The sequence below is a fragment of the Seriola dumerili genome, unplaced genomic scaffold (genome assembly GCF_002260705.1).
Source record: "Seriola dumerili isolate Sdu_G_001 unplaced genomic scaffold, Sdu_1.0 BDQW01000822.1, whole genome shotgun sequence".
Taxonomy (NCBI): Eukaryota; Metazoa; Chordata; class Actinopteri; order Carangiformes; family Carangidae; genus Seriola; species Seriola dumerili.
Window position 1 is genome coordinate 545,457 of NW_019175077.1, and position 23,867 is coordinate 569,323.

At 40.1% G+C, this 23,867-nt stretch overlaps 1 protein-coding gene across 3 annotated transcripts in view; it reads left to right on the forward strand.

Annotated features, from left to right (window-relative positions):
- The window catches only part of mllt10 (MLLT10, histone lysine methyltransferase DOT1L cofactor), a 47,219-nt gene extending 24,134 nt beyond the window's left edge, over window positions 1-23,085 (forward strand). Inside the window, exons 10-20 of one of the 3 annotated variants that reach the window (XM_022766298.1) lie at window positions 622-1,104; window positions 7,055-7,215; window positions 11,204-11,321; window positions 15,095-15,176; window positions 16,420-16,613; window positions 17,722-17,871; window positions 18,491-18,546; window positions 18,985-19,286; window positions 19,713-19,736; window positions 20,048-20,138; window positions 20,508-23,085. In XM_022766298.1, coding sequence (XP_022622019.1) covers window positions 622-1,104; window positions 7,055-7,215; window positions 11,204-11,321; window positions 15,095-15,176; window positions 16,420-16,613; window positions 17,722-17,871; window positions 18,491-18,546; window positions 18,985-19,286; window positions 19,713-19,736; window positions 20,048-20,138; window positions 20,508-20,792 — 1,946 coding nt within the window. In that variant the 3' untranslated portion in view covers window positions 20,793-23,085. The remainder of the gene's footprint in view (window positions 1-621; window positions 1,105-7,054; window positions 7,216-11,203; window positions 11,322-15,094; window positions 15,177-16,419; window positions 16,614-17,721; window positions 17,872-18,490; window positions 18,547-18,984; window positions 19,287-19,712; window positions 19,737-20,047; window positions 20,139-20,507) is intronic. The other 2 variants (XM_022766299.1, XM_022766301.1) reach the window with 2 other exon arrangements.
- The last annotated feature ends 782 nt before the right edge of the window (window positions 23,086-23,867 follow it).

Sequence of the window (23,867 nt, forward strand, 5' to 3'; positions counted from 1 at the left end):
CCATATTGGAGACTAAATTAAGATCTTTCAGCCTGTGCTGTATCAGTTTTGAACTTTTTAAAAAATCTGTTGTATCCCAACTTTATGGAAGCACACTACTGAACTGATGGTGTACACATTAGAAAAAAACATCAGCAAGTTAGCAGTTTTGTGTAGTATTTTTCTTTTTTCCATATTCATGTACTAGTCATTAACTACAGAAATGTAATAAATGATCGATTTCATGCAGAAAATTAATCTGCAGCAATTTTGGTAAATTTAATGGATTAATCATTTAAGTCATTTTTAAATTTTCTGGTTCCAGTCTCTAAAATGTGATTGTTTGCACATTTATTTGACTTTGTTCTCCTTTATGATGGTAAACTAAATATCTCTGGGTGTTTGACTGTTCTCTGACATTTTATAGACCACGCTATTTATCAATTACTCGAGAAAATAATTGTCAGATTAATCAATAATGAAAATAATTGCTAATTTATTAGAGAACTAATATGATGCATGGTGCGCTTTGCTACTTTAGTTGGTTCCTAAACCGCTCTCAGGCCAATAAACCACAGAAAAACACCAAGACTCTGCAAACTTTATGATTAAATATTCACTTCTGCTTTCTTGTTATTGTAGTGGGCGGGAAACTGTATGAGAATTCCCACAGTCACACAGCTAGCGAGACGACAAGCCTCGGTGGGTCCACTGGATACAAACGGCCCCAGCCCTCCAGCTCAGGACCAGGCATCGGCGGAGCAGTGGCAGGAGGAGGGGAAGACGGAGTGAAGAAGAAAAAGAAGGGCAACTGGCGAAACAGATTTGGACCTTGCTTCACTACGGATGTGAAGCCTTCAGAGCCAGCTCCCTCCCTGACTCTCCCTACCTCCTCCACAGCCAACACCTCCTCCTCCTCCACCGCCTCCCCCTCCTCCTCTTCATCCTCGACACTCTCAGGTCGGCCAGGCTTAGTTTCCAGCAGTGGATTAGGAGTGGGAGTCGGAGCAGGAGGAGAGAGGGGGCTGGGGGTCATGGGTGTCAGTGGTGGGATTCAGAAGTCCCCGTCACTCCTCAGGAATGGGAGTCTGCAAAGTCACAGCGGCTCCACAACCACTGGGCCAGGTGAGGAAGACACGGAAACGCAACATACACAAAACACAACAGTGTTTCACAAAAATGCTGAGAGTTCTTGAGCGTTCAGGTCTCACAGGTGTCATGATGAGAAATACTTTCTCAAGTCGCCCCTGTCTGTCAGTGTCACCTAAATTTTTAATTATCTCACAATTTTGCTGTTGCTAAGCAAATAGCCAGAAATGAATTGTTGTTGGCAGCTGAAATGATGAAAAGGACTGGATTAATTCCAGATTTATCAGCCCATTATAACCCGTTAGACAAAGAAATAGCATCCCATTGTGCTCACTGTAGGGTCATCAGTATGAGCAAAAAGGAAGTAGCACATGGGTGGCATTGTTGTGGCAGTTTTTGTTCTTCACATCCAGCTCCTGACTTGAGGATTTTTTGTGCCTTTTGCCACCAAATGCTGATGAATTAAACAAAAGGTGTTTGTGGATTCCCTCTGTGCAGCAAATTATTAGCATTACCAATGACAAATAGCAAAGATTTGACACACCTTTGTAATTGGCTCCTTGTGTTCATGTGTGTGTGTGTGTGTGTATGGAGTGCGGGTCTATGTGTTATTTTCTCACACGTGTAAGTGGTCTGTATGTTTTTTTCATCGTGTTCAGTTGCTTGGCAACTGTCTTTATGCTTTGGAGTTCCCCTCTGCTGATGGAAATGGCTCAGTACAACCCACACATCCCACATCTCCCCTTTCTTCCAGAATTACCACCCTTTTGTTTCGCTCTCCTGCCTCTCGGCTGGTCTCTCTTACCTGCATTCTGCTCATTCCTCAAATGCTCCCCTCACCTGTTGATGCTTTGTGCAGTGTATGTGTATAGTGACACGTGCTTGCGTATACTGTATGTGCACCGGCATAATTTGTACGTGCCAATTAAGACCAAATGCAAATGAAGAAAATAGATGCTCTAATCAGATCAATATCCATCACTGATCAGTAGGATCTGCTTAACAGATAATGATGACGAATTTGATCATGTCCTTTAACATTTTTACATAACGCTCTTGCATAAGAGACCCTCAATCTCTTTGTCTGTTACTCAGGCTATTTTCAATTTTGGATGACTCCAAATTCTAAAATATTAATATATTTTTCAATAGTGCTATTCATTTCAAGTGATTCACTACATCTTGATAAATTACGTTTGTCTTCACAATCTGTTATAAATATTGGATAATACCCCTCAGTGCCACATTGATTGGATTGGAGCATCAACACAACACAGCGAATGTTGTTTTTTCTCAGAGCAGTATAGTTCTTAAAGAATGAATAATGATGTGGTTTCTCATCAAAACACTTGTTGTTTGGTATGGTATGGCTCTCTCAGTTGAGGATACATATTTTCATACACGGGCATAAACTTATAAAACTTAAAAAAAAAAAAAAAAAAAGTATAGTCTTTGTCTGCTTCCATGTGTCTCCAAGCACAGAGATTATTATTTTATTGTGACATTATAGCTTTATGTAAGTGACCTTGTAAATTAATCAGTATCCCTGGTTTAATGGAGTTAGTTGTGAATCAACAGAAATTTCACTTTACATATACATTTTATATACGCACACACACACACACACACACACATATATATATATAAATGGGGTGCTAAGCATTTCTAATAGTATAAGCACAAGTTGTGTTCAACCATAAATATTAATATTCAGTGTTCAAAGGTGTCTTTAATGGATATGTTATATTTTAGTAGCGTTAAGCTTGAGTTGGTGAGTCAGACCTGAGGACTGGTGCTGTGTGCTGTCTGAATATAATTTTTTCAGCAGTGCTTGTTGAGGATAACTTTGTTAGTAATTCCACAGACATTTGAGTTTTTGGTGCTTCTGCTTTTCCCTATAAGCAGTGGCAGCGTTTCTGACCACAGCTGGTGAAAGAAGATAGGGAAAACGTGTGTGTGTGTGTGTGTGTGTGTGTGTGTGTGTGTGTGTGTGTGTGTGAGAGAGAGAGAGAGAGAGAGAGAGAGAGAAACAGAGAGAGAATCATGTGTTCTTCTTCCTACTGTAAATATTTAGCTAAGGGTTAATGCAGGGCAGTAATGGGGAGGATCTTGGCATTAAACACCCCCCCACCCCACCCCACCCCAGTCTGCTGACTGCATTGTGCTGATGGATAGATAGTTAGCCTGATAGATATGTGTTGTGGGTGGGTGGGTAGGCAGGGGGTTAGATTTTGGCTAGGTTAATCTTTGACTGCATGGGGGTCACTGATGGGACGAACAAGCTGCCAGAGTGCAGTGTGGGATTCATGTGTGGGGGAGGAATGATGTTAGGTGGACATGAATTTATTCAGGCCAGTGGGAGTGTGTGTATATATAAAAGACTGAGAAAAGAGAGGAGAGAAATGAGATGTTTATTTCGGTTAATTATTTATTTGATGTTTTTATTTCTTTTTTTTTTTTTTTTAGCTTTATTGAGGTGAAAATTTTACTAGTTATCCTAATGAAAACATAATTATCAGCAGCTTGGTCTCACTTCTGCAAAGCACATGTTGTGAAAACCAGGGGAACAATTCAGTGAATAGTGTTTAATTTGAATAGCAAATTAAACTTATTGGTAAAATAGGAAAACTGTATTTGCAACTTTTCCCTTATGTCCTAAAATTATGCTTTTATAGATTATACACATTTTATTGTGTTATCAAAATAAATTTCTGCAGTAAAAGAAAATAAGAAATGATTTATGAATATTTTGGGGTGCTGTGAAATTTTATTGCATATTTTCCTGATTCACTTATGTATGTATGTATGTATGTATGTATGTATTTATTAATTTGCAGTTTAGATGTTTTTCCCCTTGAATGTAATTCAGTTTTAGTCTGTATGTTTAAAAGGGTGATCGCTGAGGGTGGTTAAAACATTTTGCACAATTTAAAGAGGGAAGAAAAACAATTCATGCAATTCACGCAAAGATTATTAAGAGATTGAGGCTGTAAGAAAAACAACACGCACACACGTATTGTACAGAAAACCTACAACAAGCAACAAACTATTTTAAAGTGACAGCTCTTTCATGAACTTTACAGGATGTGCATGTTTTCTCTTATAGATAAACAGTGCTGAATAACTACATGGTTAAAGAAAGAATATTGTCAGTTGAATTTACAGTAGTATAGTTTGAAACCTGAATGTGTTTTGTTTTTTGCCAACAATTTTTTTCTAACTCCACATAACTGCTTAGACTTTGAATTTGGCTCAAACTATTTCTGACTCTGCAACTGACATGGCTTTATCAGTGTATTGCAAACCTATGTCCATTTTTTGATACACACACAAACACACACACACACACACACACACACACACACACACACACACACACACACACACACACACACACACACACACACACACACACACACACACAATCTTGCATCCAGTGCCCTCAATGGTAGCTCTGCTCCTTCTATAAATTACTGTGATGTTTAATTCTGTTTATCTTTGATGGTAGAAAATTCTCAGAGTAACAAATGTCTGTCTGATGATGGTATTCAGTGTTTGCATCCTTATTCCATATTTCAATCATGATTAGATGACTATCTGCAGTTTATAAAAAAAAAAAAAAACTGTAAGACTCTAGTATTCAACATCATCTTAGTTGTTAGTCAAAACATTTATTCAGCTGTTTAATACCAGAGTGTGATGCCATCCATTTGGTTTTTAGATCATACTTAACCCTCCCTAAACAGACAGCATAGATTTCCTATCGAGATAATACCAGCTTGAACTAATCAAGGTGGATATTTTTGAAGCTTACACACGGACTAAGCAAGAGGGGAAAAGGAGCAGGAAGGTTGGGTGATGGAGGCAGCTGTGCTTGAGGGGCTTAACGTTATTGATCACACTGACAGGTTATAGGTTTTACAAGCTCGTGTGTGTGTGTGTGTGTGTGTGTGTGCGTGCAGAAATGTTTTTTGTTCTTTGTCTTCTTTTGTGATCCTAGAGGAAGTTTTAATTCCCATCAGAAGTGATAATTAAATAATCAGTTTACAATCTCAGCAGCAATTAATGAGAAGGTACACTTTGAAAATAGCAGTTCCTCAACAACTATAAAAAACAGCTTGTTATTAACAACTTGATACCCTTTTTCGTTTATTTAATTTCTTTTAAAAACTTTTATTAAAACAAGATTTAGAGATTTTTTATCAACCTATGCTGGAGCATCTCATCCTGCTTTTCACTTAAAACCACAGAATCACAACATGTGGCCTTAGAAGGTTAGAGTGTTCGCTTAAAAGTGAAACTATTTGAAAGAAATGAGTGATAAAACTTTAATACATTTAAACTTTACATTTACAGTTATAACCAGTTTACACATTTTTTTTTTTATAAATGGCATTCATTTTTACCTCCACTCTTATTTCTTGCATACACACACACACACACACACACACACACACACACACACACACACACACACACACACACACACACATTGACTTTGGTTGTGCAGAAGATTAAAAAAAAAAAAAATGCTTAAAATACCCCACACATAGACTGATTCATAAATGGCATTCAATTTTGGGACATTTTAATTAACCTCCGTAATATTATCTGATATTGCAAATGTGAATTAAAATGAACCTGTATGTTTCTCCTGTTACTTTCACTGTTTTGAGTTTTACCCATTTCATCAGTGGCAGGAACTGATAAACTGTTGGTTTGGCCTCTAATCCAGTTGCTAAAAATCTTGCAGGAGCACATGCCCTCTGAGCCTCAGCAGCCCTGCTTTGGGTATCAATTTTTCTAGTGCATATTACAAAGCGTTATAAATAGTATGTAGGCCCATGTAGTGTTCGTATCTCTCTCTCTCTCTGTCTCTCTCTCTCTCTTGCTCTGCCTCTCTCACTCCCTCCACCCCTCCCCTCCTGGCACAAAGATCTCTTGTTCCCCCAGTGAATGTGTGCTGCCCTGAGCCATTCAGGCTTTTGTGGGGCTAAGGGGCCCTCGCTCCCCCCCCCTCCCCCCCTTCTCCTCCTCTGCAGGGGTCAAAGGGGGGCAGGGGCAGGGCTTATCCCTGGTTAGTGGGCGAGTACAGGGGTGTGTGAGGGGAGGGAGGAGGAGAGATAGAGAAAGAGAGAGAGAGAGAGACAGAGCAAAGAGATAAGAGAATGGAGCATGCATATGGGTGTGTGAAAGTAGAGCAATATGTTTGTGTGGGTGATTTTAAAATTAGCTCATACTCTGTAATATAAAATTCATAATTTTTAATACTGAATAAAATTGTGTATTTTCTGTATACGGTCAAAGAATGCAAATAATTCATATGGAGGGAGGGAATGTGCAGATTGATTTTCCTCCCTTCTCTTCTGTCACAGTTTATAAGAGCTTAATGTGAATGATTTGTGTCAGCTGACTTTTTGCCACTTTGAGTCACCATTAATCAGCCATTAAATTTGTAAAAGTCAGCTCTTCATCTTGTTTAAAACCTAACTCCTTAATCTTTGTAAATGGGTCGTGCTATTATGTAGCAATGTGCAAAGATATTCTATCATTCTCTTAAACGATAGATTTCCATTAGCCATGTGAAATGTGTTAACTGGGATTGTACAGCATTTGAAGGAAGAACAAATGCTGACAAATGCTTCATTTTAAATACATCTACAAATCATCAAAGACCCATGGGAAGAGTCCTAAGGAAATAATAGGAATTTTAGAGTGGCTACAGTTTTTAGCTTGTCATAGTACGGAAAGCACAGATGTTCAACAACATTAACAATGTTCTATTGAAGAGTCCCAGCAAGCTGTGACAGTGACACTGAACCAGCTGAATGGAATTTAGCCTTCATTCATTTTATTATTTATTATTATGTGCTTTATAGTCATTCTAGCATCAACAATATTCCTCTAAATTCATTGTAAGATCGTGTTAAATAAATGCAATATAGGAAAACATTATTAATGTCTGTTATCTCTGATTTCTCCGCAGGTGTTTTCTCTGGCGCAGATGGGTCATCGTCGGGGACAGGAGCTGTTACCGTGGGTGGAGCCAGCTCTGAGTTGTCACAGCAACAGCAGCCCACACCCTCTCTAGCCCCTCCCTCTCCATTCACTGCCACCGCCCCGCTAACCAGCACAGCCTCCACACACGTGAGTTCAGACACACAACCTGTACTAAAAACTGTCAATGTCCTCCTCACGCTCGCATGAAAATACGTGCTCATTAAACACACTCGACCTCTCTTTCTTTCACACAGATACACACTCACACACACACCCTCTCTCTTCATTCAGCACACACCACGTTTGTCAATTCATCCACATCTTGCATCTTTGAGCTAAAGTGCAGATACACTGTGGAAACACGAATAAACCAAAGTACACTAATTAAGTCTTCCGCACCGAATCTCTCAGCGCTATTACTAATCCATTGCATGTTAATTATGTGTGAAATGTGTGTGTCCTGATGATGTGTCGATTGTGTTTTCTCAGTGAGTTATTTTATAGCTGATTGTAGGGTCTTTCGGGTTTATTCGGGGCACAAAGCTAAGTCTATTTTTGTCTCTGAAAATTTCATTGAAGCAATAACCACTATAACCACTGACCTTAGTGAGCAGGGTCTGTACTATAAAGTTTAGTGATGCATTTTTATTACTGCAAATGTACAGGGATGCACAGGGAAAAAAAGATAACACATTTTCCTTTAGAGGTAAGTAGAAATTCAGGTTCCAATATAATAAAATCCAGGAAAAACCACCTGGATTGTATTGTTGTACTACACACTCACTGTTACTATTTCCATCATGTCCATTAATGTGGAGAACCATGAGAAAAAAACACTTATGGGCAAAGCTGTGAAAATCCTTATTCACTGTACATTATGTCAGAAAGTGGGTCCATAATCCAGGCTGCATGTTTAAGGACAATTCTATCTTGGATTTATTTGAAATGTTTGAGAATTTGTTAAAGATATTAAATAATTTGAACCATATGTTATACCAAAGGTATTCCCATTAACAGTAGAAGCAACAGTTTAGCAGGTTTATCCAGATCAAAATGAATTATGATTTTCAGCTGGAGGACTGCATTGTTTATGCTTTTCTTCAAAGTTTTTTTGTTTGTTCCACCAGTTTAATTACGTTTACATTCAAAAGTGAGGGCGTTCACTCTAATGTGATCAGTTCACCCCCCTCCCGTAATCACTGCCCCTGTCTCTTAAAAAGGAAAAAAAAAAAACTCATCTCCAATCACTGACCTCAGTGTCTGTCCTTTCAAAACCTCCCCAAAGACCATGCAATGTCCACCAAACTCAATTTTTCTCCCATGTCCACTTACCACCTCTCTTTCTCTCTCACACACACACTTTTTCTCACCCTCGACCTTCCTTCTCTCTGTCCCCATCCATTTCTCTTTTTCTCCCTCTGTTGTCCTGTGATGTAATGACATCTGACAAGCACCACAGTAGGGATGGAGGGATAGATGGAGGGTAGAAGGGGTCGGGGCTAGTGTGTGCGTGCTTTTGTGTGTGTTTGTGTGTGTGGGGGGTGGGGGTGGGGGGGCAGTCATGCCTTGAATTCGCTGGCCTGGCCTTCATCTTCCCGATTCCTCTGTTCAGCACATATTATAGAGGACAGGAGACCCAGGGAAGCACAGGATATCACGCCTGTTTGTAGCATGTATAGAGCAGCTGCTTGGACTGTAGATGTTTGTGTTTTTACGTGTGTGTGTGTGTGTGTGTGTGTGTGTGTGTGTGTGTGTGTTTGAGAGAGAGAAAAAAGACAGAAAGTGAGCAGCAGAAAAAGAGGGAGACTTAAGTAGGGAGATTTTTTTTCTCCTTGATTTTGTCGCAACAGATTGTTAAAAAAGTGTGTTAGTTTGTACAGTGTGATTCACGCCTCTGGGCATCTGGGACACACACACTCTGAATCAAGTCTGCAGAAATTACGCAACAATAGAGGGATGCCAACAACAAGCTTCCCTCAGTGTGTGTGTGTGTGTGTGTGTGTGTGAGTGTGTGTGAGTGTGTGTGTGTGTGTGTGTGTGTGTGACGGAGACCATTTGCTATTTTCAGTCAGCTAGCAGACTCTCAGCCTACTGTTATTGGCTATCAGCCCAGGACACAGAAAGGGAGTCCGAGAGAGACTTTGAATGAAAAATGAATGTAAATGAAAAATGAATGTTGATGGGAAAGGGGGCTGGATTATGGCACTGAGGGGAGGAGGAGGAGGAGGGGGAGGAGGAGGAAGAGGAGGAGGAAGGGGTGTCTAAAGAGAAATCTGAAGTCATTTCAGTCAGGAGGAAAAATGGACAGAGGGAACAGGTTCCTTCTTTTGAATTTAACATTTAACAGGGATAGGAATTTCCAGGATGTTTTCCAGATTTTATTATTTTAGACATACCACCTCCATGCATTTGTAAAAGGAGAATAGTGGCTTTCTAGTTGGTTTTTTTATCCCCACATGCCCTAAATTTGAACACTAGGATAGGAATGACGCCCAAAGCAGTAGGACTAAAAGACGAGGATTTGTGTTTTCTTACTAAAGACTTGTTTGTTTTGGCTTTTTTGTAATTGATTTTAAGAACATTTGTCTGTTCATCATCATCAAAAAAGTTCCTTTGATCAGAGCTCTCCTCAAAATGTAGTAATTGTAGTAAACCAGACTATTTGAACTCTTAAGCTTATCTAACCTTTCAATTCAGTAGATAAAGTATTTCAACACAAAGTAATGACTTTGTTCTGTAACCTTCTGTACCGTGATCAGTTTTCTATGATGTCACATGCTTGACAAACAGTCAACCATTTTGTACACCTGACTCCCCTCCTGATGCTCCACCCTCGCTCTCCTCCCTCGCACCCCACCCCATCCTTCACTCCACGGTCCTTATTTGGGAAATGCCTTAATTGGATTAAACTCTATGCATCAGAAACACTTTGTCAGCATGTCAGCGTACTGTCGGGGTGCCGAGGTCCTCTGCGCCCTGTGTGTGTGTGTGTGTGTGTGTGTGTGTTCAACAAAATAATGAGCTGTGGATTCATAATATACCATTATTTTTTGTGCATAAAATGATGGTGTCGTCACATTCACACTCAGTTATTTTTTTCAAATCTTACTAAGATTCACTGGCATGAAATCATTTTTAGATTCTTTCTGACAAAGTGAAATCAATAGTAGATAGCAGAGACCAGAGAATTCAATTCCTCAAACCAGATTGCTCAGATAATTCTCGGCTCTGGATTCAGGCTCATTAAATATGTAATAATATGCAATCTTCTAGAGAAATGTAATACATACAGAATGAACACTTGCACTAGCTGATTAGCATAAAATACCCAGCAAGGAAACACCAGTGACTATGCAACATGTGATTTTAAATATCAGTTCACTAACTAAAATTTCTGCTCATATATAGATGACATTGCTTTACTTCCTGGTTATTTAAAAAATAAAACATATACTGCTTAAACAGTTGACATCAAATCAAAAGACAACAGACAACAATTTTTAGAATCAATAAATAAGCCTCTCAAGTGTGAAAATTAGCATTTCTTTTGTAAACTCTGTTTCTATCACTGTAAATTCAGTTCATTTGTGTGTCGCAAAGTCGAGGTTTTGAAAATTGTAATGTGCATTTTCACCATTTTTTAATAATTTATTACTGAACTATTGATTGGTAAATAAAGAAAATATTTATCAAACTAATCGTTGAAATAATAATTTATGAAAATTATCCTTAATTTTAGCCCTAAAATTATATTTAATTCACTGAAAGATTCTTTTTATGTTTTAACTTTTTTTAAATACACTGCTTTGTTTCCATCATATTATTAAAGAAGTTTGCCACTCAAGGCATCGCTTGATATTAACTTTGATAAGATTTATATCTCCCTGTTGGTGCATCCAGATAGCCAAGCCATTAAGATGCAGACAGTATAATTTCAATGTACAAGGACTTTCTCCCCCCTCATTTCCTGTTTGTGTCTATGCTATCAGCTGTCCAACATGGGTTAAAATGCTAAAAAAAAAAAAAAAAAAAAGTCCTAAGAAGAACTGCCTGATAAGTGATCATAACTATGAGTCAGAGTGAACTGTGGTTTCTTGTGGCTTATACTTCTCTCTATCTGTCTCGCTGTTTTCAGGTGAGCGGTCTGCCGGGGTCTGTCTTCAACCTAGCTCCCTCCCACATGTTCGGTAACAGGCTGAACCCTAACTCAGCCATGGCAGCACTCATCGCCCAGTCCGAGGCCACACCAGCAGGTATGCAAACATTTGCATGTGGATGTGTGCTTGTGACAAAAGTATGCATGTGTGTTAGAGAGAGAAAGAGAGTGAGATAATGGAGAGGTCACCCCCCCCTCGTCCCTCAGAGAGGTCAAGGGTCAGCACTTGTGATATTTTCAAGCTCCTCCCTCCCAGCTCCATTTACATACCTCGATTGCTGCCCCTCTACCACCGTCTCTCTCTTTCACACGTACACAAACAAATACAGTATGTCAGCTCACACATGTGTAATTTACATGTAGAACATACATCTTTCCTCTAAGTTATTGCCATTGTCAGAGAAAGAGGAGGACTTGTTAACGTGGTGGTGTAAAAGAGGAGCAGGCGAGGCTAGGACCGTGCCTTCAGGAACTGGTTGTCTGTCCAGCGCAGGAGAGCTGATGAGGGAGTGAGAGGTGGCTTTAGTAATCAGAGTAGCCACTTCCTGATACAAGACATCTGGTTGAACAGAGAGGAGCGAAGCAAGAGAAAAGAAATGAGAGTTAGGAGGAGGAGGAGGAGGAGGAAGGTAGGTAGTTCCTGCTGCCGGTCAGCAGTCATCAGAGCCAGATCCACTCTGGCCTGCAGGTCAACTCACTAATCAGGCTGAATGACAGGGGGCACAGGGATGTGGCTGTGTGGCCGTGTGTGTGTGTGTGTGTGTGTGTGTGTCCGTGTGTGTGTGTGTTTTGGAAACAAATTGTCATACCATAGTAACAATTTGCCTATTAGCTTTTACACTAGATAAATATTAGATTTAATTTAGTGAGAAATGAATGTACTGATAACTTATTTGACACTAGGTTGTTTAATTTTTGAGTCATTATTAAGCCATTTACCAAGCACAATTCAGCACCTCAAAAGTGAGGAATGTCTGCCTATTTTATATTTTATTTTTATAATTTAATATTGAATTTTTTTCAATATTAATCATCAGTTATTGTCTGTTAATCAGCCAGCTACTTGATTAATAATTAAATTATTCTTTCTGTAAAATGTATGAAAATGTTGAAACGGGCCTGACATTATTTCTCAGAGCCCAAAGTGACATCTGAAGTTTCTTGTTTTGTCCAAACGAGTCAAAACCCAAAAATACTCAATTTACTGAGATATAAAATAGGAAAAAGTAGCAGAGATATAGCAGCAATCTTCACATTTGCGAAACTGAAACCAGAGAATATTTGGCTTTTTTCTTGAAAAATTAGTGAAACAATTAATTGATTATCAAAATAGTTGCAAATTAATTTTTTCTTAATTGATTAATTGACTAATTATTTAATCTCTAATCGATATAGAAAATAATCTTTATGCAGCTCTAGTTAACATCGATATTTCCTTGCTGTAAAGTGGTACACACGATCATATACAGCACGTGTGCACAGCGACACAAGTGTGAAGTTCTTGTTTGTGAACCAGTGAGGGTCATGTGAGCACAAACATGCAAGGTGTGCATGTGTTTGTATGCATGTAGCCTGTTTACTTTGGCAGTCATTTCTCTTTGCTTTTGAGTGTCTGGAGGGAGGTGCCAGGACGGAGAGGGTTACGAGAGAAAAAGGACTTGAAAAAGAAGGCAAGCGAGGACTAGAGTGGTGACCTGGTGGGGGTAAAAGCTGGGATTGACTGTCTTAAGTAGAGGGGAGTTTGTGTGAGTGTGTAAATGCAAAAGTGTGCATTTGCCTGTGTGTCCATGTGTGATTCATTACTCCCACTGAGGAAAATGAAAAGAAGCGTCTGGCCACAGGCCCAGAGGGAGGAGATAGAGAAGGGAGCGAGAGAGAGAGGGAGAGAGAGAGAGAATGAGAGAGAGAGGGAGAGAGAGAGAGAGACATGCAGTCTGAATGAAAGCTCGTATGTGAAAGAGATACAAAGGAGGAAAGAGAGTTTTGTCGGTTGCAGAGCCACAAGTACTACAATGCATTCACACTGCACAGATTTGTATTGATTCTCCGTCCACACTCAGCTAGCTCAGCCAAAAACTCTTCGGAGTGGATGAATCTGAAAACAGTGCAGAAGAAGACAACAGAGCTTTTGGAAAATGATGTACTGCAAGCCTGCCTGTGTGGCAGTAAAGTTAAACCTTGTGTTTTGTTGAGATTCCGTGTTGTTTGGGGTCCCAAAGACTACACACGCTGCTGTATGTGTAAAAATAATACCAGTAACGGCTGCAAAATTGACCAATTTTATCCCTTTAAATACCAGTAAATTAATATATATTCATTTTTGTTTGCTAAAAAGTAATTCACATACCAGAAATGTACATTATGTTATCCTACAAAGTGACGTTATAAAACTCCAATAATCCAAAACCAAATCCTTACTTGGGATTTGGGAGCAGTTGTGCGTTGCAGATCTACCATCAACACCAAACAAAGATGTAGAATAGAAGTAGATGCATTTAACCAGATTTTCTCCAAACAGATATAATGAGACATTTTCTGTATTGGACTTCTGAAAACCATGTTTATAAGCAATTCTGATACAGAAGATGTTTTAACTCTCCTGTCATCTTTTTGTAAATGTTAAGATAGCTGAGCCCTAAATACAGGTGTTAATAAGCTCTATTTAAGTTGATTTAATCAGACCAGTTTGCAATCGTAGTGATTTATTCGACATCCCAGCACAACAGCACTGGAAATACTTTTTACTTTTATAAACCACAATCAAAGGACTGTTTTCTGCTCATTCTGTTGTTTAACAGCAGAATCAGAGAAATATGTTAATGAGGAAAACTAAATTTTGAGCTCAGCTATATTAAATACAGTAAAGGTTGGTGCTGGTTGATAAATTGTATTTTCATCATCATTACGGTTTGTTTTACAAAACCACAGTGCGCTAGTGTTAAGTTAATAGTGAATTGTTATGAAGAAGCTTAAAGGGAAGCTTCCTGTATGTAGACTGCTGGCTTCATTTGCCACAAATTTTGCATGCAGCCGCCCCTCTAGCTGCGTTGGCAGCAGAGGGAGGAGGAGGCAGGAGATGACCGATAGTGACCTTTGTCTGTATTCTTTATTCAACTTCACTCAATATTTTCATGTCAGGAATACTATTTAGTTTATTGACATCTTACATTTGTTTCCAGAGAGCTATAGAGTATAGACATTATATACAGTGACTCTGCTGCTGTAATCATTATTGCTGCTGCTCTCTAACCAAACTTTCATTATTCTAATCCTGTTCTAAATTGTATTACTTTTTTTAAATATTAAGAACCAATATGAGTATCAAAGAACCAGATAAGCTGTACTGTATTGATGAGATGAATAAGATTATATATCTACACCCGATGAGAGAATCCCCACTGTCTCACCGCTGCAACCTCAGCATAAGCCGTCCACAAACTTAAGGAAACCCCTGCGTTCACACACAGCATGTGAACATTTGACTTGTTAGATGGAGCCCTGGATGCATGGGCCATGCACTCACCCCATTTAGCCAATCAGATGAATCCCCAGCTACACTCAGATTAATTGATGTCAGTTTGGTGGTGACTATAAGGTTAGCCAGGACAATGTTAGAGGAGGACATAGGAAGTGTATATGCACTTCAATATTTGTTTGTTTATCGCAAGTCATGTTGTCATGGCAATATTGAATAATGTTATCGTTATATTATAGAGACCTTTACAAATGTGGATACATGTTGTTTTCACACAGTGTTTTCAACTTAAGGTAGCTGAGTGTAGACGTATTCTTAGATGTCCAATTGATTGTGTGTGTGTGTGTGTGTGTGTGTGTGTGTCTGTCTGTGTGTGCGTCTGTCTGTGTGCGCAGATCAGGAGGTCGGAGACGGCAGCAGCGGCAGCGTCGGAGCTCAGGGCTTCTCCATAAGAGCTTCTCCCAAGACCACCCCGCGGTGAGTATATACTCACACACACACACACACACACACACACACAGATCCCCCTCCTGCCCCCCACCCCACCACAAACCCCTCCCCATTTTTACATTCCTCTCTGGCCCCCCTCCGTCACCCATCCCCCTCTCTGCTTTTCCCTCCGCTGGCCCGTCGTCTCCTCTCTCTTCCTCTCCTCTCTCACACACACACACACACACACACATGCACACTCTCCCTTTCGCTCTTACCCCTACAGGCAATTCTTGCTCTCTCAGCCAACGATAACTTGTGTTTTTGAAGGTGGTAACCATCCTTCAACTCCAGTTAGAGCTTTTTTCTTGCTTTAATCACACATGGAAGGACAGTCTACTGATTTTCTGCATCTTCTCCATTTGGAAATATTTGCATGGATCTTTCAGGATGGGAATGTTGATGGTACAAATCCATTTTTGTTTGTTTCTACTACTTTGTGGGATGGATAATTTCACTTGATGAGGTTGGTGACTTTTTATCATGAACACTGCACCTGGGTCATTTCATGTTTTGCACTAAATAACTCATGGGAATTACAAAATTCAAAAGAGAATATTTTAATAGAAAAATTGTGACAGAGATAATGTTAGATTTTCTCTTTAAGTAGCAAATTTAACATAATTTTATATATTCTGGGGATTTTTCAATTAAACACTTTAATGACCTCATATTAATTTAGTTAAGAAATAATTTAATTTACATTTTTTTTGCATTCAGCTTTATTTTTTTGTATAATTCTATGATATTGACATTCATAAGCATGTCAATAGTATTTACATTTGCAGTGTGATTCAAAAGTAGAAAAGGTTTACCATCGCTGTCCGTTTTTTACTTTTTCCTCCCATTACACACCCTTCACTCTGTCCCTTCTCTCCTCTCCTGCTGTCCCTCATTTCCCCTCTTTCACACTCAACAGATTGTCTCAGCACACATACTGAGATTTATCGCACCAAGACAGTCCACTTCCCTTTTGCTGTCTCTCCCTCTTGCGTGTCTTCTTTCTTCCTCACTCTGCACGTCTTTTTTTCTCTCGCTCACACACACAGACAGAAAGCCTGGCCCCTTTTCATTAAAGACCACTGTAACAACAAATTGATGTAGTTTTATAGCCAGCAGTGTCTATGTTTGTCTGACGTTTATGTTGGGTCGTTAATCTCCCTATTGACCTCTCTATCTCTCCTTTTTTTATCCATGCTGTCTCTCTCTCACTCTCTCTGCCTCCATTCAGTTCTCCCATTGGTGGCCTGCAGATCCGCTATGACTCCTCGGGGTCGTTGCCGGGGCCAGGTCTGGGGTTGCTAGGGGCGGGGGGAGGCAGTGGGGAGACGCTGCCCCCGATGGCCACCAGCATAGAGCAGCTCCTGGAGAGGCAGTGGAATGAAGGGCAGAGCTTCCTGCTGCAGCAGGGAGCGCAGGGAGACGGTGAGAGGACACACATTCTGCAACACACCCAAAGACACACAAGCATGCACACACAAACACACACAGTGCATGGTTTCATTTGAGACTTTTCCATTCTAGTGCCGATACAATACCTGACTCTAAGCTCAGATACCACAGCAGTACTATTTTGGTACCTTTCTTAGATGAATATAAGAAAATGTTTTTACTTAACAAAAGAAGCCAAAGTTCTCAACAAATTCCTGAGCCAAACATTTCTGAAAAAAAGTTTCCTGTTCATGTGATTCATTTTTCTACAGTTATTAGTTCCTCTTTTCTAATATTCCGTAACGTTAGACATGGCATGACTGACTGAGTGACTGACTGACTTGATAAAGTTTGATGGACTGTGAAGTTACAGGAAACGACTATAGAAATTGTTCTGACCCTGACAATGTCTCATATGTAATATTTTATACATTTATTAGAATGTTGTTAATAACCCAAACCAAAAATACAGTCAGTCAATGCCGATCTGAACGTCCCTTCAGTGATCAATAGTTGCAGCCTAGTTGTTAGAAAGTTTGTCCTTCAAGTTGACGAGTCAACTTTAAGTTCCTGTGTCGGCAAATCCTCCTCTTGACTGAGTTGTCCTTGAGCACTGCGCTGAGTCTGTACAGGCATCAGGGTCACTGCTCTGAAGCTGACCTTGACCTCTGACCTCCCTGTAGAGTATATCTGTCCAATCAGTCACTGGGTATTTGAACAGAGCTGTGTGAAGGCTGAGCAGAGTTTCATGGTTTTGCCTAAAGGAAGGATTGGCCTTTTAAGAAAGTCAGAACGCTGGTATTCTCGCTTGTGAAAAACTCCCTCCAGCTCCATCCCAGAAGAATTAACACATTACGTCTATAATGTAGGTAAAACTGTTCGTGGTTGAAAAGCCTGTGTTGACAGACTGTCACAGGGATGATTCTTATTTTCATCAGTGCAAATTTGAAGGGGCCTTCTGTCATGCATTACCGGTGAGCTGTAAATTGAAAACCAGAGCGATAGCAAAATATTTTGAGCAGGAAGCAGAAGCTGTTGCCACTAAAAAACGCTCAGATTGGTCAGTTTTCTTATTCTTTATCTCTCTCTCTTTCTTTCTCAGTGGTGGGGATGTTGAAGTCTCTCCACCAGCTGCAGGAGGAGAACAGGAGGTTGGAGGAGCAGATTAAAACTCTGACCATGAAGAAAGAGAGACTGCAGCTTCTCAGTGCTCAGCTATCAGTGCCTTTCACCCCCACCTCAGCCTCCTCTGGTATGCGCACACACACACACACTCACACTCACAACTCAAAAGTGAATGATTTATAGTGAAATAAAGACACTGCTGAGGTAATTTGCAGTTGTAGAGACTTGTTTATTTAAGAAAGGCACAAACAGGTAGCTTAAGTAAGATTGTGTGGAAAAAGCAAGATGATGATGAACGCAGGTATACTTCAACTCAGTCCTGCCTCACTGCAAACCCTGGGCATTAACAGGATCTGCACCAACACAAAAACACACACAGACATACGTACAAGAGCTGAAACAACTAGTCCAGAGAATAAATTTCTACAACTACTTTGATAACTGATAATTCATTAAAATTTCTGCTTCTCAAATGTTAAGATCTTAAGTTTTTTTGTGTTTTATATTACTTTAAATGTATATCTTACAAAAACAAGAATTTTAAGACACCACAGGCTTCCAGAAGTTCTGATTGACAATTTTTTTTTTTTGACATTGAATAGACTAAGCAATTATTGATTAACTGAAAAAAAAATCAGCAGAGTAATCATTGAAATGAATCAATGAAAACAATCATTAGTTGCAGCCCTAATGCATACATAATCAGACACAGAGAGAATCAAAATCTCGGTTAATTTGTGTTGCAGATGTGAAAGGAGCCCAGCTTGGAGCCACTGACTCGTCTTTAGTTGTTGCAGCTCAGGTAAAGACAAACACACAACTCAGTTTGAACCCTCATCATCACGTACAAGACAGTACACTAACAAATAAATATTCATTAGTCAAGAGTTAGTGAAATGGGGTGCTTTGGTGGCTCGCCTGGTAGAGCGTACCTCATAGGTAACCACAGCGGCCATTGGCTGGAGTCCGACGGGACATGTCATCCCCGCTCTCCCTGCCTTTCCTGTCTCTCTCTCACTGTGCTATCACAATAAAGGCAAAAATGCAACAACAAAAAAAACGTTTAAAAAAAAAAAGCCGGTTGTATCAGCTAATGTCATAATGATTTTATATCTTACTCTTGGTGAACACAGTGAACTACAACAATCAATAAGATAAACTACATGATGTATCATCATGTTAAAAATGGATTATGTATGGAAGAGTTGTCATTAATGGTCTTTATCTCTGTGTCTCTCAGGACAGTACGTCATGTGGTGGCCACAGCAGTAGTGGCTCCACTTCCTCTCTCTCCACCCCTCCCTCCGTCTCCCAGAGCCCGCCCCAGCCGCAGCTCAATGGCGTCGCCACAGTGGGGACGACCCCGGCCGGGCTGGGTGGGGTGGCGGGGCTGATGGGTACACTCGGTGCAGGTAACGCACTGGGCATGGGGGGGATTGTCGGGGCACTGAACGGGGTCATCCAGACACCGGGGGGCACCGGCAGCCCTCACACTCACACTACGGGAGCAGCCACAGGCGTCACATTGCCCGTCAATAACAGGTACATCTGATGGCTGCTTTTACCATCCTACAGTATGTTTGGTGTCCTTGTCAGCTAGACCAGATTGTACCAGTTAAATAGAACTATGACTGGAAGGAGACAGCACAATAATGTAGTATGCTGTTTCATGGGCATGTTTACACAAAAATCATTGCAAGCAGTGTTGCATCCCTGGTCGTCACAAATCAAGCCTATGAAAATGTTCCAATAGCCCTAAATTGTTGTCTATTTTACTATTTTAGTTGTCAGCCCCTCTGTTGTCTCATCACATCCTGAAAAAAATACTGAAAACACCAGAATAAATTCAAAATGTCAGAGAACATATTTGTCTGGCAGCTTCATCTCTTGATTTCTAAAGACGTTGGAATGTGAACTTTATTGGGTCGTCTCTTTTTTGTTTCCTTTTGCTTGCGTGTTGGATTCTAGCAGCTCAGCAACTAGTAAAACCAGGTGAGACAGAAGTCAGTTGAACCTCACCACCACCTGTAGCTCCATTTTCTTCATGTCTGTCAGAGAGATCTTGGAAAAAATTATTCTTGTGTTTTGAAGTTTCTTGCTCTTCAGGGCAGATTCATGATTTGTTGTATTTGTTTTATGTACATTACATTTAGCTGCAGTCAGCAGTTTCTGTCAGTCTCCTCAGTGGAAACCTCTAATGTTTTGAGAATAGTATTACAGTATTGATTTGTCTTGTGTTAAGGTCTGATATTGTGTGAATAGTGTTTATTGTGTTTGTCTGACTGAGTTGTGTTTTGTCTCAGTGCTGCACGTCTTGGTCTGCTGTCTGAGCAGCACAGACTCCTCCTCCAGCAGCATCAGCTCCAGCAGCTGCTGTCCTCACAGCCTTCAGCGGTACGACACACACACACACACACACACACACACACACACACACACACTGCCATCACCACTGTCACACACAGTTAAACACACACAAAGACATCAAGCTACAATTTTCCTTTGGACAATGGCCTAAATCACCAAGCACAATAATTCTTTTTTTCTTCCTCCTCCTCCTCCTCTTCTTCACCCCACCTTTTTCTTCTCTATCTCTCATTGTTGTCCTCCTTACCACTCCATGTCTTTTCTCTCTTTTCTCTCTTTATTTTATTCAAACTTTTTTTTTGCACTGCATTTTTCTCTCTTTCTCTTCCTCTTTATTTCTTCTCCTCCTCCCTCCTTCTCCATCTTTGCTTCCCTCCACCCCCCAACCCCACACAGGAGCAGCAGCAGGTGTTGCTCTACCAACTGATGCAGCAGCAGCAGGACCTCCAGCAGCTGCAGTCCCTCTCCTCCTCTGCGCAGATTCCCTCCATCCCGCTCTCCTCCTCTCAGCTGCCCATCAACAACCTGCTGCCCGGCACCCAGGGCCAGGGCCAAGGCGCCATCACCGCCAACCCGTTTTTGGCGCTGCAGCACGCACATGCTGACACACACGCCTCGGGGGCGCAGAAGCCACGGCTAGCTGAGAAGGCCGTGGGCGTCGCAGGGCAGGAGAAGACATGACGGCAGATGTTCTTTTGTTTTTTGGTTGGTTTTTGTTTTTGTTTTTTTTAATAAATATGCAGAGATTTCTGGAGATCAGCCTGTTGGTCAACTTTGTTGTTCAGTGATGAGAACATTGGCAGCAGAAAAATCTGTGTCCTGGTAGATAGTTCCTTATAATGGTCTGTGCTAACACATTAGCACACACTTTGGAGAGTGATAACTGAAGACAAACGTAGGAATTTGAGCATTTCTTTTGTCTTTTGCAGTCACCAGCTCTAGTTGACCTAGTCAGGTTTATTTTTGCAACTTTTTCAGGTTACCGTTTTTACACAACATTTTGTGTAAATTTTTACTATTTATTTCCATCCAATTGTAGATTTCTTACTTTTTAGCTTTAGTGCTGCTTCAGGTTCTTATTTTGTCACTGCTGAGATAATGATTTTCATTTGATATGACTGGTAGTAACTTGGTGTATGTTAGTGTTGGTATTTAGCACCAGAGCTCATGGTGCGTCCGTTCTCTTCTCTCAACAGGTGAGTTGTCTAACAGATCAGCTTCCCAGAAACCTTTCCTTTAATTAGTTTCTCTCAATATTACCTTAATTTCATCATTCTGTTTCTTCACTGTTCTTCTTTTCTTTCTATTTTCTCTGTCATGTCCCCCTTTATTTCCCTCGTCTTTTTGTCTCCACATTTCTCTTTGCTTCTCTGCTTACATCCCTCTCAGCCTGGTCTCTCTGCTGTTTCACTCTCTCAGGGGCCTCAGCTAACCAGAGTCGTGCACTTAGCACACAAGCTAGCACACACAGAACTACAAACATGAAAAGAAAAATAGCAGAAATACATAAATATAAAAAAAAAAAAAAAAAAAAAAAAAAAAAACAACAATTCCCTACCACAAGACTTAACAGTAGCAGATGTATGTTTGACATCTGTCTCGCAGCGGTCCCGAGGGGAATATTGGGTGAGAGGCTTGTGAAAATATCCCACATGTTCTCACTGTTGCCTCTCTCCCCGTGTCTCTTTCACTCCTTTTGTGTAGATCCATTAATGTCAGTGAGCCAAGCCTCGTACGGTCACCACAGAAGCCTTGCTTTTCACTGTCTCTTCTCTGGGCCAGAAACAGGGGGCTCACTCAGGGAAGTGAAATGTAAAACGGAAAAATGAAAGGAAAAAACAAACAGCAAGTTGAATGTTCAGAGGGATGTATTAATCCACACAGCACAGCCTCACAAAGAGAAATTATGCAGTTGGTTGTCAGCGCGTGGAAGTCATTACATTTCATCCTCCTGATTGAGCCCCCTGCTGCACCTACCTCTCAAGCAGGACCAGCCTATCAGGACCTAAAAGGCCGACATCACCGGCCAATTAAAAACCCACAACAGTCAGGACTGGCCAATCAGGGTCCAAGCCCAAGTGCCTGAGGCCAAGGAGGGAAGGAGTGATTTATCTTCCTTTTACCTGTGTCCCTGTCACTCAGCCCAATTCTTCACAACGCTACTGGTGATTAAGCTGTGTTGCTAAGGCAACAAATTACAAAAACACTTAGTCACGTCAGGCTGGACGTGCCGTCTCTTTAATAAAACCAGGAATTATTATTCTGCTGCATTCTCTTCTATCAAAGCCAACTTTTATTGTACTTTTTATTTATTTGGAGTTTGTGTAATGGGCATAAGATGATATATTTTAAAAGCCCACTGGTGTTACACTTTAACATCATTTTGTACTACTGTGTAAAGTTTTGTCTTTTTTTTTTTCTTTTCTCCATACAGTCAAATCTTGCTGTAAACCCTTTTAATGACTTCTTCTCTGTGTCATGTGTTTGAAAGCTAGAAGCTACTTGATAGTTGGCTGATGGGAAGGGGGGTGTGGTTGTATATAGCTGTTTGTAGGGGGGAGGAAGTGTGTCAGAGGGATGTTCAGTGGCACAGTTTTTACCTCGTTAAATGTATATAGACCTTTCTCATTGGCCGTTGGTGTACATAAGTGATTGTGATTGGCCGCACTGGTGTGAAGGAAAGCCAATGAAGCCTCAGTTTGTGTGTGTGAATCTTTAGGACCAGGAAAAAGGTTGACAGTGACTGGACACACAAAGTATTAATTTATTTTTATATGTGCAGGGACATTGTGTTTCTTTTTTAAGTTTTTGCACCATTTTATTGATGAGAAAGTCATTTTATACTCTAGGCACCGTGTTTTCATCTGTGCACACATTTGTTCAGATCAGTTTTGTACAAAATAATGGGGGGTGGGGGGAGTCTGACATTGTAATTCAAAACACCAAAATAAAGAAACACTCTGGATAAAGTAACAGGAGCATTTGAGTTTTTTTTCCTTAATATAAAGCAGTTGGTTAAAAATATACATTGACAGTGAATTTGATCAATTGTAAGAGGTCTGTATTCTCAAGGGAATTTATTTGCACCGTACTGAGCCATTTACACCTGAATTAATACTGAATATCCAAGCACATCAAGTTTTTTTAAGTGTTTTAATTTTCTTTACTGCAATAAAACAAATTTTTTTTTGAAAATGTCAATATAATGCAGAGTTTTTGTTTTAATTTTTGTATGTATATTTTGTCTTAAATACTATTATTGGGCCATTTTAGAACTGTACATACGCAGATGTCAAATTCACATACACAGCATATTAAATGTGCAAAAAAATAATAAAAATACTGTGGACCACATTCACCAATAAATAGTGCCACATGTATAAGTTGGCTGTAATCTATACAAAATATATAAGTTTTTAAAAAAGTACATACTATAAAGCTGAAACAAGCTGTATTTTTTTTGATCAGGCGTTTGATATGACCCATTTGGTAACTGCTGATTGGTTGAAAACTAAGTTAGTTTTGTTAATATATACGGGGATGAGGAAAGAAATTGCCAGTTAAATGGCTGTTTCCAGTTATAAAGTTTGCAATAAAAATGATATTAAATTGTATTGTGAAAAGAGTGAAGTGACGTACCTGGCTTGTATTATATGGCATTAATTACACTGAAAATAATGGCAAGATATGGCAGCAGCAGGATGTGATTTATTCAGTAATGAGGGGGAGGAAAATGAATAATCATCAAGCTAAGCA